The sequence below is a fragment of the Nomia melanderi genome, unplaced genomic scaffold (assembly GCF_051020985.1).
Source record: "Nomia melanderi isolate GNS246 unplaced genomic scaffold, iyNomMela1 scaffold0905, whole genome shotgun sequence".
Taxonomy (NCBI): Eukaryota; Metazoa; Arthropoda; class Insecta; order Hymenoptera; family Halictidae; genus Nomia; species Nomia melanderi.
The window spans coordinates 9,218-22,359 of record NW_027476019.1 but is presented as its reverse complement, the minus strand read 5'-3'; the positions used below and the strand labels follow the sequence as shown (position 1 = coordinate 22,359).

General features: G+C 27.2%; 1 protein-coding gene across 1 annotated transcript; it reads left to right on the top strand.

Annotated features, from left to right (window-relative positions):
* Nucleotides 1-8,620: 8,620 nt before the first annotated feature.
* LOC143176843 (uncharacterized) lies at nucleotides 8,621-12,404 on the top strand (the record flags this gene model as incomplete). Its single annotated transcript, XM_076374190.1, has 1 exon — nucleotides 8,621-12,404. A coding segment is annotated over exon 1 (3,784 nt), but the record flags the coding sequence as incomplete, so codon positions are not given.
* Nucleotides 12,405-13,142: the final 738 nt, after the last annotated feature.

Genomic DNA, 13,142 nt, shown 5'->3' with positions numbered 1-13,142 from the left:
ATATAAAACTAATAAAACTATATAAACACTATATAAAACTGTATAAAACTAATGAAACTGTATAAAACTATATAAAACTACATAAAACTATATAAAACTATACAAAACAAATAAAACTATATAAAACTATATAAAACTGTATATTACTAATAAAACTGTATAAAACTATATGAATCTATATAAAAATATATAAAACTGTATAAGGCTATATCAAACTAATAAAACTATGTAATACTATACAAAACAAATAAAGCTATATAAAACTATATAAAACTATATAAAACTATATAAAACTATATAAAACTATGTAAAACTATATAAAACTATATAAAACTGTATAAAACTATATAAAACTAATAAAACTATATAAAGCAGTGTAAAACTATATAAAACTGTTTAAAAGTATATAAAACTAATAAAACTATATAAAACTATATAAAACTATATAAAACTGTATAAAACTAATATAACTGTATAAAACTGTGGAAAACTATATAAAACTATATAAAACTATATAAAACTATACAAAACAAATAAAACTATATAAAACTATATAAAACTGTATATAACTAATAAAACTGTATAAAACTATATGAATCTATATAAAAATATATAAAACTGTATAAGGCTATATCAAACTAATAAAACTATATAATACTATACAAAACAAATAAAACTATATAAAACTATATAAAAATATATAAACCTATATGAAAGTATATAAAACTGTATAAAACTATATGAAACTGTATAAAACTATATAAAACTAATAAAACTATATAAAACTGTGTATAACTATATAAAACTATATAACACTAAATAAAACTACATAAAACTAATACAACTATATAAAAACTATATAAAACTGTATAAAACTAATAAAACTGTATAAATCTGTGTAAAACTATATAAAACTATATAAAACTATATAAAACTATATATAAAACTAATAAAACTATATAAAAAAAATATAAAACTGTATGAACCTAATAAAACTGTATAAAACTATATATAACTATATAAAACTATATAAAGCTGTATAAAACTATATAAAACTAATAAAACTATATAAAAGCGTGTAAAACTATATAAAACTATATAAAACTATATAAAACTATATAAAACTATATAAAACTATATAAAACTATATAAAACTGTATAAAACCATATAAAACTAATATAACTATATAAAACTGTGTATAACTATATAAAACTATGTAAAACTAAATAAAACTATATAAAACTAATACAACTATATAAAAACTATATAAAACTGTATAAAAACTAATAAAACTGTATAAATCTGTGCAAAACTATATAAAACTATATAAAACTATATACAAAACTAATAAAACTATACAAAAATTATATAAAACTCTATAAACCTAATAAAACTGTATAAAACTATATATAACTATATAAAACTATATAAAACTAATAAAACTCTATGAATCTATATAAAACTATATAAAACTGTATAAGGCTATATCAAACTAATATGACTATATAAAACTATACAAAACAAATAAAACTATATAAAAGTATATAAATCTGTATAAAACTATATAAAACTATATAAAAGTATATAAATCTGTATAAAACTATATAAAACTATATAAAACTATATAAACCTGTATAAAACTATATAAAACTGTATAAAACTATACATAACTAATAAAACTATATAAAACTGTGTAAAACTATATAAAACTATATAAAACTATATAAAACTATATAAATCTATATAAAACTATATAAAAATATACAACACAAATAAAACTATATAAATTATATAAAAATGTATAAAACTATATAAAACTGTATAAAACTATATAAAACTAATTAAACTATATAAAACCGTGTAAAACTATATAAAACTATATAAAACTATATTAAACCATGTAAAACTATATATAAAACTAATAAAACTATATAAAAACTATATAAAAACTATATAAAACTATATAAAACTAATAAAACTATATAAAACTGTAAAACTATATAAAACTGTTTAAAAGTATATAAAACGAATAAAATTATATAAAAACTATATATAACTTTATAAAGCTAATAAAACTATATAAAACTACATAAAACTATTTAAAACTATATAAAACTATATAAAACTATATATAACTAATAAAACTATATGAATCTATATAAATCTATATAAAACTGTAAAAGGCAATATCAAACTAATAAAACTATATAAACCTGTACAAAACAAATAAAGCTATATAAAAGTATATAAAACAGGATAAAACTATATAAAACTATATAAAACTATATAAAACTATATAAAACTATATAAAACTATATAAAACTATATAAAACTATATAAAACTAATAAAACCATATGAATCTATATAAAAATATATAATACTGTATAAGACCATATCAAACTAAAAAAACTATATAAAACTATACAAAACAAATAAAACTATATAAAACTATATAAAACTATATAAAACAATACAAAACTATATAAAGCTAATAAAACTATATAAAACCGTGTAAAGCTATATAAAACTATATCAAACTATATATAACTAATAAAACTATATGAATCTATATAAAACTATATAAAACTGTATAAGGCTATATCGAACTAATAAAACTATATAATACTATACAAAACAAATAAAACTATATAAAACTATATAAGACTATACAAAACTATATAAAACTGTATAAAACTATATAAAACTATATAAAACTATATAAAAAAATATAAAACTGTACAAAAATATATAAAACTAATAAAACTATATAAAACAGTGTAAAACTATATAAAACTGTTTAAAAGTATATAAAACTAATAAAACTATATAAACACTATATAAAACTGTATAAAACTAATGAAACTGTATAAAACTATATAAAACTACATAAAACTATATAAAACTATACAAAACAAATAAAACTATATAAAACTATATAAAACTGTATATTACTAATAAAACTGTATAAAACTATATGAATCTATATAAAAATATGTAAAACTGTATAAGGCTATATCAAACTAATAAAACTATGTAATACTATACAAAACAAATAAAGCTATATAAAACTATATAAAACTATATAAAACTATATAAAACTATATAAAACTATGTAAAACTATATAAAACTATATAAAACTGTATAAAACTATATAAAACTAATAAAACTATATAAAGCTGTGTAAAACTATATAAAACTGTTTAAAAGTATATAAAACTAATAAAACTATATAAAACTATATAAAACTATATAAAACTGTATAAAACTAATAAAACTGTATAAAACTGTGGAAAACTATATAAAACTATATAAAACTATATAAAACTATACAAAACAAATAAAACTATATAAAACTATATAAAACTGTATATAACTAATAAAACTGTATAAAACTATATGAATCTATATAAAAATATATAAAACTGTATAAGGCTATATCAAACTAATAAAACTATATAATACTATACAAAACAAATAAAACTATATAAAACTATATAAAAATATATAAACCTATATGAAAGTATATAAAACTGTATAAAACTATATGAAACTGTATAAAACTATATAAAACTATCTAAAACAATATAAAACTATATAAAACTATATAAAACTGTATAAAACTATATAGAACAATATAAAACTATATAAAACTATATAAAACTGTATAATGTTATATAAAGCTATATAAAACTAATGAAACTATATAAAAATATATAAAACTGTATAAAACCATATAAAACTAATAATACTATATAAAACTGTGTAAAACTATGTAAAACTGTTTAAAAGTATATAAAACTAATAAAACTATATATAAAACTAATAAAACTATATAAAAACTATATAAAACTGTATAAAACTAATAAAACTGTATAAAACTATATGAATCTATAAAAAAATATATAAAACTGTATTAGGCTATATCAAACTAATAAAACTATATCAAACTGTGTAAAACTATATAAAACTGTTTAAAAGTATACAAAACAAATAAAACTATATAAAAAGTATATAAAACTATATAAAACTTTATATAACTAATAAAACTGTATAAAACTGTATGAATCTATATAAAAATATATAAAACTGTATAAGGTTATATGAAACTAATAAAACTATATAATACTATACAAAACAAATAAAACTATATAAAACTATATAAAACTATATAAAACTATATAAAACTGTATAAAACTATATAGAACAATATGAAACTATATAAAACTATATAAAACTGTATAAAGTTATATAAAGCTATATAAAACTAAAGAAACTATATAAAAATATATAAAACTAATAATACTATATAAAACTGTGTAAAACTATGACAAACTGTTTAAAAGTACATAAAACTAATAAAACTGTGTAAAACTATATAAAACTATATAAAACTATATAAAACTATATAAAACTATATAAAACTATATAAAGCTACATAAAACTATATAAAACTATATAAAACTATATAAAAATGTATAAAACTGTATAAAACTATATAAAACTATATAAAACTATATAAAACCGTGTAAAACTATATAAAACTATATAAAACCGTGTAAAACTATATTAACCTATATAAAACTATATAAAACCAATAAAACTATATAAAAACTATATAAAACCAATAAAACTATATAAAAACTATATAAAACTGTATAAAACTAATAAAACTGTATAAAACTGTGGAAAACTATATAAAACTATATAAAACTATATAAACCTATATAAAGCTGTATAAAACTATATAAAACTACATAAAACTATATAAAACTATACAAACCAAATAAAACTATATAAAAGTATATAAGACTGTATAAAACTATATACAACTGTATAAAACTATATAAAACGGTGTAAAATTATATAAAACTGTTTAAAAGTATATAAAACTATTAGAACCATATAAAAACTATATAAAACTGTATAAAACTATATAAAACTACATAAAACTATATAAAACTATACAAACCAAATAAAACTATATAAAAGTATATAAGACTGTATAAAACTATATATAACTGTATAAAACTATATAAAACTATATGAAACTGTATAAAACTATATAGAACAATATAAAACTATATAAAACAATATAAAACTATATAAAACTGAATAAAACTATATAAAACTGTATAAAACTATATAAAACCGTGTAAAGCTATATAAAACTATATAAATCTAATAAAACTGTATGAAACTATATAATACTAAATATAACTATATGAAACCATGTAAAACTGTATAAAACTATATAAGACTATATAAAACTATGTAAAACTATATAAAAGTAATAAAACTGTATAAAACTATATAAAACTAATAAAACTATATAAAACTATACAGAACTATATAAAACTGTATAAAACTATATAAAACCGTGTAAAGCTATATAAAACTATATGATACTATATAAAACTATATATGAAACTAATAAAACTATATAAAAACTATATAAAACTGTGTAAAACTATATAAAACTGTTTAAGAGTATATAAAATTACATAAAACTATATAAAACTAATAAAACTATATAAAACTGTGTAAAACTATATAAAACTATATTAAACTATATAAAACTATATAAAACTATATAAAACTATATAAAACTATACAAAACTATATAAAACTGTATAAAACTATATAAAACCGTGTAAAGCTATATAAAACTATATGATACTATATAAAACTATATATGAAACTAATAAAACTATATAAAAACTATATAAAACTGTATAAAACTATATGAATCTATATAAAAATATATAAAAACGTATAAGGCTATATCAAACTAATAAAACTATATAAAACCATTTAAAACTATATAAAACTATATAAAACTATATAAAACTATATGAAACTATATAAAACTATATAAAACTATATAAACCTATATAAAACTATATAAAACTGTATAAAACTATATAAAACTAATAAAACTATATAAAACGGTGTAAAATTATATAAAACTGTTTAAAAGTATATAAAACTATTAAAACTATATAAAAACTATATAAAACTGTATAAAACTATATAAAACTACATAAAACTATATAAAACTATACAAACCAAATAAAACTATATAAAAGTATATAAGACTGTATAAAACTATATAAAACTGTATAAAACTATATAAAACTATATAAAACTATATAAAACTATATAAAACTATATAAAACTGTATAAAACTATACAAAACTATACAAAACTATAGAAAACTATATAAAACTATATGAAACTATATAAAACTATATAAAACTATATAAAACTATATTAAACTGTATAAAACTATACAAAACTATACAAAACTATAGAAAACTATATAAAACTATATGAAACTATATAAAACTAATAAAACTGTATAAATCTGTGTAAAACTATATAAAACTATATAAAACTAGAGAAAACTATATACAAAAATAATAAAACTATATAAAAACTATATAAAACTGTATAAAACTAAAAAAACTCTATAAAACTATATATAACTATATAAATCTATATAAAACTATATAAAACTATATAAAACTATATAAAGCTATATAAAACTATATAAAACTATATAAAACTATATAAATCTAATAAAACTATACAAATCTAATAAAACTGTATGAAACTATATAATACTGAATATAACTATATGAAACCATGTAAAGCTGTATAAAACTATATAAGACTATATAAAACTATGTAAAACTATGTAAAACTATATAAAACTATATAAAACTATATAAAACTATATAAAACTATATAAAACTATATAAAACAATACAAAACTATATAAAACTAATAAAACTATATAAAACCGTGTAAAGCTATATAAAAGTATATAAACTATATAAAACTATATAAAACTATATAAAACTATATAAAACTATATAAAACTATATAAAACTATATAAAACTATGTAAAACTATATAAAACTATATAAAACTATATAAAACTATATAAAACTATATAAAACTATACAAAACTATATAAAACTGTATAAAACTATATAAAACTAATAAAACTATATAAAACCGTGTAAAGCTATATAAAACTATATAAAACTATATAAAACTATATAAAACTATATAAAACTAATAAAACTATATAAAACTGTGTAAAACTATATAAAAGTATATAAAACGATATAAAACTATATAAAACTATATAATACTATAGAAAACAAATAAAACTATATAAAACTATATAAAACTATATAAAACTATATAAAACTATATAAAACTATATAAAACAATATGAAACTATATAAAACTGTGTAACACTATATACAACTAATAAAACTATATAAAACTGTGTAAAACTATATAAAAGTATATAAAACTATATAAAACTATATAAAACTATATAAAAGTACATAAAACTAATAAAACTATATGAATCTATATAAATCTATATAAAGCTGTTGTTGCGTCGCTAAACCTCTTTAGGAGGGTTATTGAGACACCTTCTGCGAGGCACATTGGAGCCCTGAATATTTTTTACCATAGCAGAAATAAAGGCCCAAGGAACCATTACTTCAATAATTTAGTCGTATTTGCTTCGGCACGTTCTGCCAGTTTTGTAGATTTACCATAACTTTAACTTACATCTGTTTGCCAGAAGTCGAGGCGATCCTTGGTTTTATTACTTGCTATGGTCAGTGTCAAGAACGTTCAAGACCCTTGCGTGGGTCACCCGGGGGCTGCAATCGGCAACCCCCTCCAGGATCACCGGTTGAGTCCCACTCGGACAAAGTTTGTACTCCCCTACCAAAAAAGGTTTATAAAAGCCCACGCAAGGTACAGAGAACACACACTAGAAACATTTGGAACGAGACACACTAGAAACATTTGGAACTAGACACACAAGAAACATTTGGAACAAGACACAAGACGGAACATAGACGTCGTTGTATACTCTCGCCGCTGACGATTATTATTGAACTAAGCAAAAATAAACACTAAAGTATTCTTCACTGAAGTAATTAGATACAGTCCACTTTCCAAACAGTTCGCACAAAGTTAAGTCGGCGTGCGACGTACGGGTTTCCCTATAAGATTTTCGAATAGAAAACGCGTACACAACATTTGGTCCTTCGAGCCGGATCTATTGCAAAGAGTTCGGAGAACTTCAGTGAGAAAAAATTAGTGTATAGTGCAGTAAACAACAAGTTACGTGCAAGTTCAATAATACCACGGAAACTCCAACGGGTTTCATACATTGGATCTTAGCCTCTGTACAAGGAGGGCAGATCAACAGCAACACCGTAGGACCACGCGTCGCCGGAGAAGCTGAGACATTCATAAGCAGCCGCATCGGACACCTCGAGCAAGGAAGCAGCCATATTTGGACACCTTAAGCGAGGAAGCAGCCGTCGGACCGTGAATAATCAAGGATCACAGATCGACGAATCATCAGCACATCAGACCGTCAGGGCAGAGCAGCAGTATCATCGCAGTGGACATCTCAGTCAAGGAAACAGCCGTTCGAACGAGAAAGGATTCACGAGCTGTATTAGACACTCAAACGCCGGTAGGGTGAGTCCACGAATCACCACATTCCAACCCACCTTCCCGTATTTGATAGCATCGATCTCGTTTATTTTCGTTGAATTATCGTTATCATTGCGACATGGCTAATCCACAAGAATCGACACAATTGAAGGGTCTTAAGAGACAGAGGAGATCGATTAAGGGACAATTGACGCGTATCGAGAATTATGTAAATGAGGGAGTACATTCCAATATTCATGAATTTCAAGTTCGTAAGGAAAGGGTAAACGAATTATTCAGAATATTTGACGGAGTACAATCAAATATAGAATTAGAAGACGAAGTCTCAGATCATGAGCTTGAACGGGAACAATTCGAACGTAGTTATTTTAAGATCATTAGCGCAATTAACGGTCACATTGAAGGATTACAATCTTCCGGTACGTCGACAAATCCTCTTAGAGCCACCGATTCGCCAAGCACAATAACAGTACGACAGGAAGGCGCCCTTTTACCAAAAATAGAAATCAAACCTTATAACGGGGACCCAATTGAATGGCATAGCTTTCATGATACGTTTAAAACATTGGTCCACGATAATCCCGACCTACCCGCGGTTCAAAAGTTTCATTTGTTAAAGAATGCGCTGCGTGGGGAAATAGTATCGGTAATTTCAGCCTTAAATGCCTCCGAACCCAACTACCTGGTAGCTTGGGATTTACTTCAAAAACGGTGCAATAAACCGCGGCAAATAGTGCACGCTCATTTAAAGGCACTGTTCGAACTAGCGGAGGTAACGCGCGAAACACCGGCGAATCTAAGATTTTTAGCGGAACAAGCTCAAATGCATGCCAAGGCGCTTGAAACGATAGGTTTGCCCGTAATGCAATGGGACGCGATACTAGTTTACCTCATAGGTAAGAAATTAGATAAAAATACGCGGCGCGGATGGGAACGAACTTTAGAGGACGATGAGATGCCAACTTTTGAGCAGTTATTGAAGTTCATAAACAAACAGGCACGGGGGGAGGAATTAGACAGGGATTTTTCGACCACTTCTAGAAGAAATATACATCAGGAACGTAGTCAAGGGGCGAGAATCAACTCTCGGGGTCAGACATTCCTGGCAACGACCAAGGCAAGGGATTGCGTCATGTGTAAGGATAGTCACGAGATCTATCAGTGCAAACATTTTCTACAAGCGACTATTCGCGATCGGTTAGAGCTAATAAAGCGAAACAAATTATGTTTAAACTGCTTTAGAGCGAATCATATGGCAATTAATTGTCAAGCTAGTGGTTGCAAAAGGTGCAACCAAAAACATAACACTCTATTACATTTCGATAAGGAACAAAGACCCAATGTTCCACAGGCAGGTATACAAATAGGACAAACGACAATGCCGGGAACGAGTGCAACCGCGTTAACGGTTACATATAATTCAGAGGTTTTATTGGGAACAGCAAAAATTAAAATTCTGGATAGGTTTAATCGGGAACATGACTGTCGCGTATTATTAGATGGAGGTTCACAAACGCACTTTATTACGGAGGAGCTCGCGGAAAAATTACAATTGCGCAAGCAGGCAATGAACGTGACGCTGTCAGGTTTAGGTGAGCAAGCCACTAGGGCTCAATACATTGTAAGAACCACGGTCAAGGCGCGTGGGAATCCCTTTTCGACGCAGGTATCGTTTGTAACTTTGCCGTCTATAACCGGACTATTACCGTCGCGACAGGTCAATCGGTCGAATTTACAGTTACCGCAAAATATACAACTAGCCGATCCGGACTTTCACAAACCCGGAAAAATAGACGCATTATTGGGGAATGTATTATTTTTTAAATTATTAAGCAGCGGACAAATTAAACTAAATAACGACAGAATTATTCTGCAGAAGACTAGATTAGGTTGGATAGTCACCGGCGAATCGAGCATACAAGCACCTTATATAGCACCGACGTCAGTGAAGGCATTTTATGCAAGTTTAGATAAAACGTTGAACAAATTCTGGGAGGTAGAGCAATTCACCGAAAGGAAATATTTTTCAGCGGAAGAAAGGGTCGCGGAGGGGATTTTTAAAGACACAACAGAACGAGATGTAGACGGTCGGTATTGCGTTAGGCTTCCATTCAATGAAAGGCGACAGATATTAGGTAGTTCGCGAGAAATAGCATTACGGAGATTTTACGCATTAGAAAGGAAAATACATTTAGATAAGGGTCTGTTAAAGGGTTACACAGAATTCTTAAGGGAATATGAGCAGTTAGGGCACATGACCCAAGTCAACGCAAACGAGGCAGCCGACGGTTTTTACCTGCCGCACCACGCGGTAATAAAGGAAGCGAGTGAGACGACAAGGGTTCGCGTAGTATTCGACGCCTCCGCGAAAACCTCCACCGGTATTTCGTTAAATGATACACTATTAAATAGGCCTCAGTTACAACAGAGTTTATACAAAATATTTCGCCGATTCCGGTCTCACACGTATGTATTAACAGCAGATATTGACAAGATGATTCGCCAGATTAGATTACACCCTGAGGACAGAATCTACCAACGCATCTTATGGCGTGAATCACCAGACAAACCAATTAGGACGTTTCAATTAAACACAGTAACATACGGAACAACATCAGCTCCATTCTTAGCAGTACGTTGTTTGCAACAGTTAGCAGACAACGAACGCGACAAATTCCCCATAGCAGTCGGAATTTTTAAAAGAGACTTTTACATGGACGACTTGATAACCGGGGTTGAGACTCGCGAATTAGCTTTAAAATTAAGAAATCAAGCAATCGGGTTAGCAAGGCTAGGAGGGTTTAATTTAAGACAGTGGACCTCAAATGATGAATTTTTAGTTAAGGGTTTAGAATTAGGAAACCACGAGTGCACTATTTCATTAGACATAAACGAAACAAGAAAGGCATTAGGTATTAGTTGGAAAACCCAAACAGACGAAATTATGTATACCATAAAGACCACGGGAGATGTTCGGCCGACCAAGCGTTCAATCTTATCGCAGATTGCGCAATTGTTCGATCCGTTAGGGTTATTAGGGCCAGTAATAGTTCGCGCAAAAATAATTATGCAGGAACTGTGGAAGGCACATCTAAGCTGGGATGAGTCTGTCCCTCAATCGCTGGAAACAATGTGGATAGACTTTAAGAGGGAATTACCACAATTAAATGAGTTTGTAATACCTAGGGCAACGGTGCTCAAACACTCAGTGGCAATACAACTGCTCGGATTCGCCGACGCTAGTGAGGCTGCATACGGTGCATGTCTCTATTTACGCTCCGTCAATAAAGAAGGCGGATGTAACGCTAGCTTAGTATGCGCAAAATCTAGAATCGCCCCTGTAAAAACCATTTCGTTACCGCGATTAGAATTATGTGCTGCTAAATTATTAGCCGACCTGACCAAGGAGACCATCGAGGCCTTAAGCCATCTTAAAATAGAAAAGGTTTTATTATGGTCCGATTCGACGGTTACACTACACTGGATTAAGACACCACCGCACACTCTAAAAACATTTATCGCAAATCGGGTTAGTGAAATTCAAAGGCAGACCGAAATTCATAATTGGTATCATATTGCTAGTCTTGAAAATCCAGCTGACTATATATCCCGCGGTCAAACACCAACGCAGCTCCTTAACAACCAACAATGGTTAAAGGGTCCGCATTGGCTTTCCCAGGCCGAAGAAACATGGCCTTTCGTCAAGCTACCAGTTATCGAGATTCCAGAACGACGAGAATTTAAAACGTTAATGGCAACTATCGATACATCTGAATTTGTAAATAGATTTTCCTCGATAAAATGTGTGAATTGCTTTAGGGCTAATCCCAAGCTACCTGCGTACGTTATGGGTAACCTACCGAAGGACCGTGTGACCCAGGCACGTCCATTTGAAAACGCAGGTATAGACTATTGTGGGCCATTTTCTCTTAAGAAAAGAAAAAAAAAAAAACATAGAAATTTAAAAAACAATGAAGGGTTACGGGGTTATATTTGTATGTTTGTTACAAGGGCGACGCATTTAGAACTAGTCACAGATTTAACTACGGAAGCGTGTATAACCGCGATAAAACGTTTCTTCGCAAGGAGGCCATGTTCACCTACGAACAATTCAATCGTATTATAATCGAAATCGAAGCTATATTAAATTTCCGCCCGCTGACACCCTTATCCTCCGATCCCAACGACCTTACCGCCTTAACCCCTGCGCATTTCCTGATTGGTGGTTCACTACAAGCACTACCGGAGTACGAGTGGACCGATACACAAACCAACAGACTGTCAATTGTATTTATCGCATTACTATTAGCATTGTCCATATTGTAATTTTGTTGAACGTAACCGTTCAAGGGGGCCGGTGTGTTGCGTCGCTAAACCTCTTTAGGACGGTTATTGAGACACCTTCTGCGAGGCACATTGGAGCCCTGAATATTTTTTACCATGGCAGAAATAAAGGCCCAAGGAACCATTACTTCAATAATTTAGTCGTATTTGCTTCGGCACGTTCTGCCAGTTTTGTAGATTTACCATAACTTTAACTTACATCTGTTTGCCAGAAGTCGAGGCGATCCTTGGTTTTATTACTTGCTATGGTCAGTGTCAAGAACGTTCAAGACCCTTGCGTGGGTCACCCGGGGGCT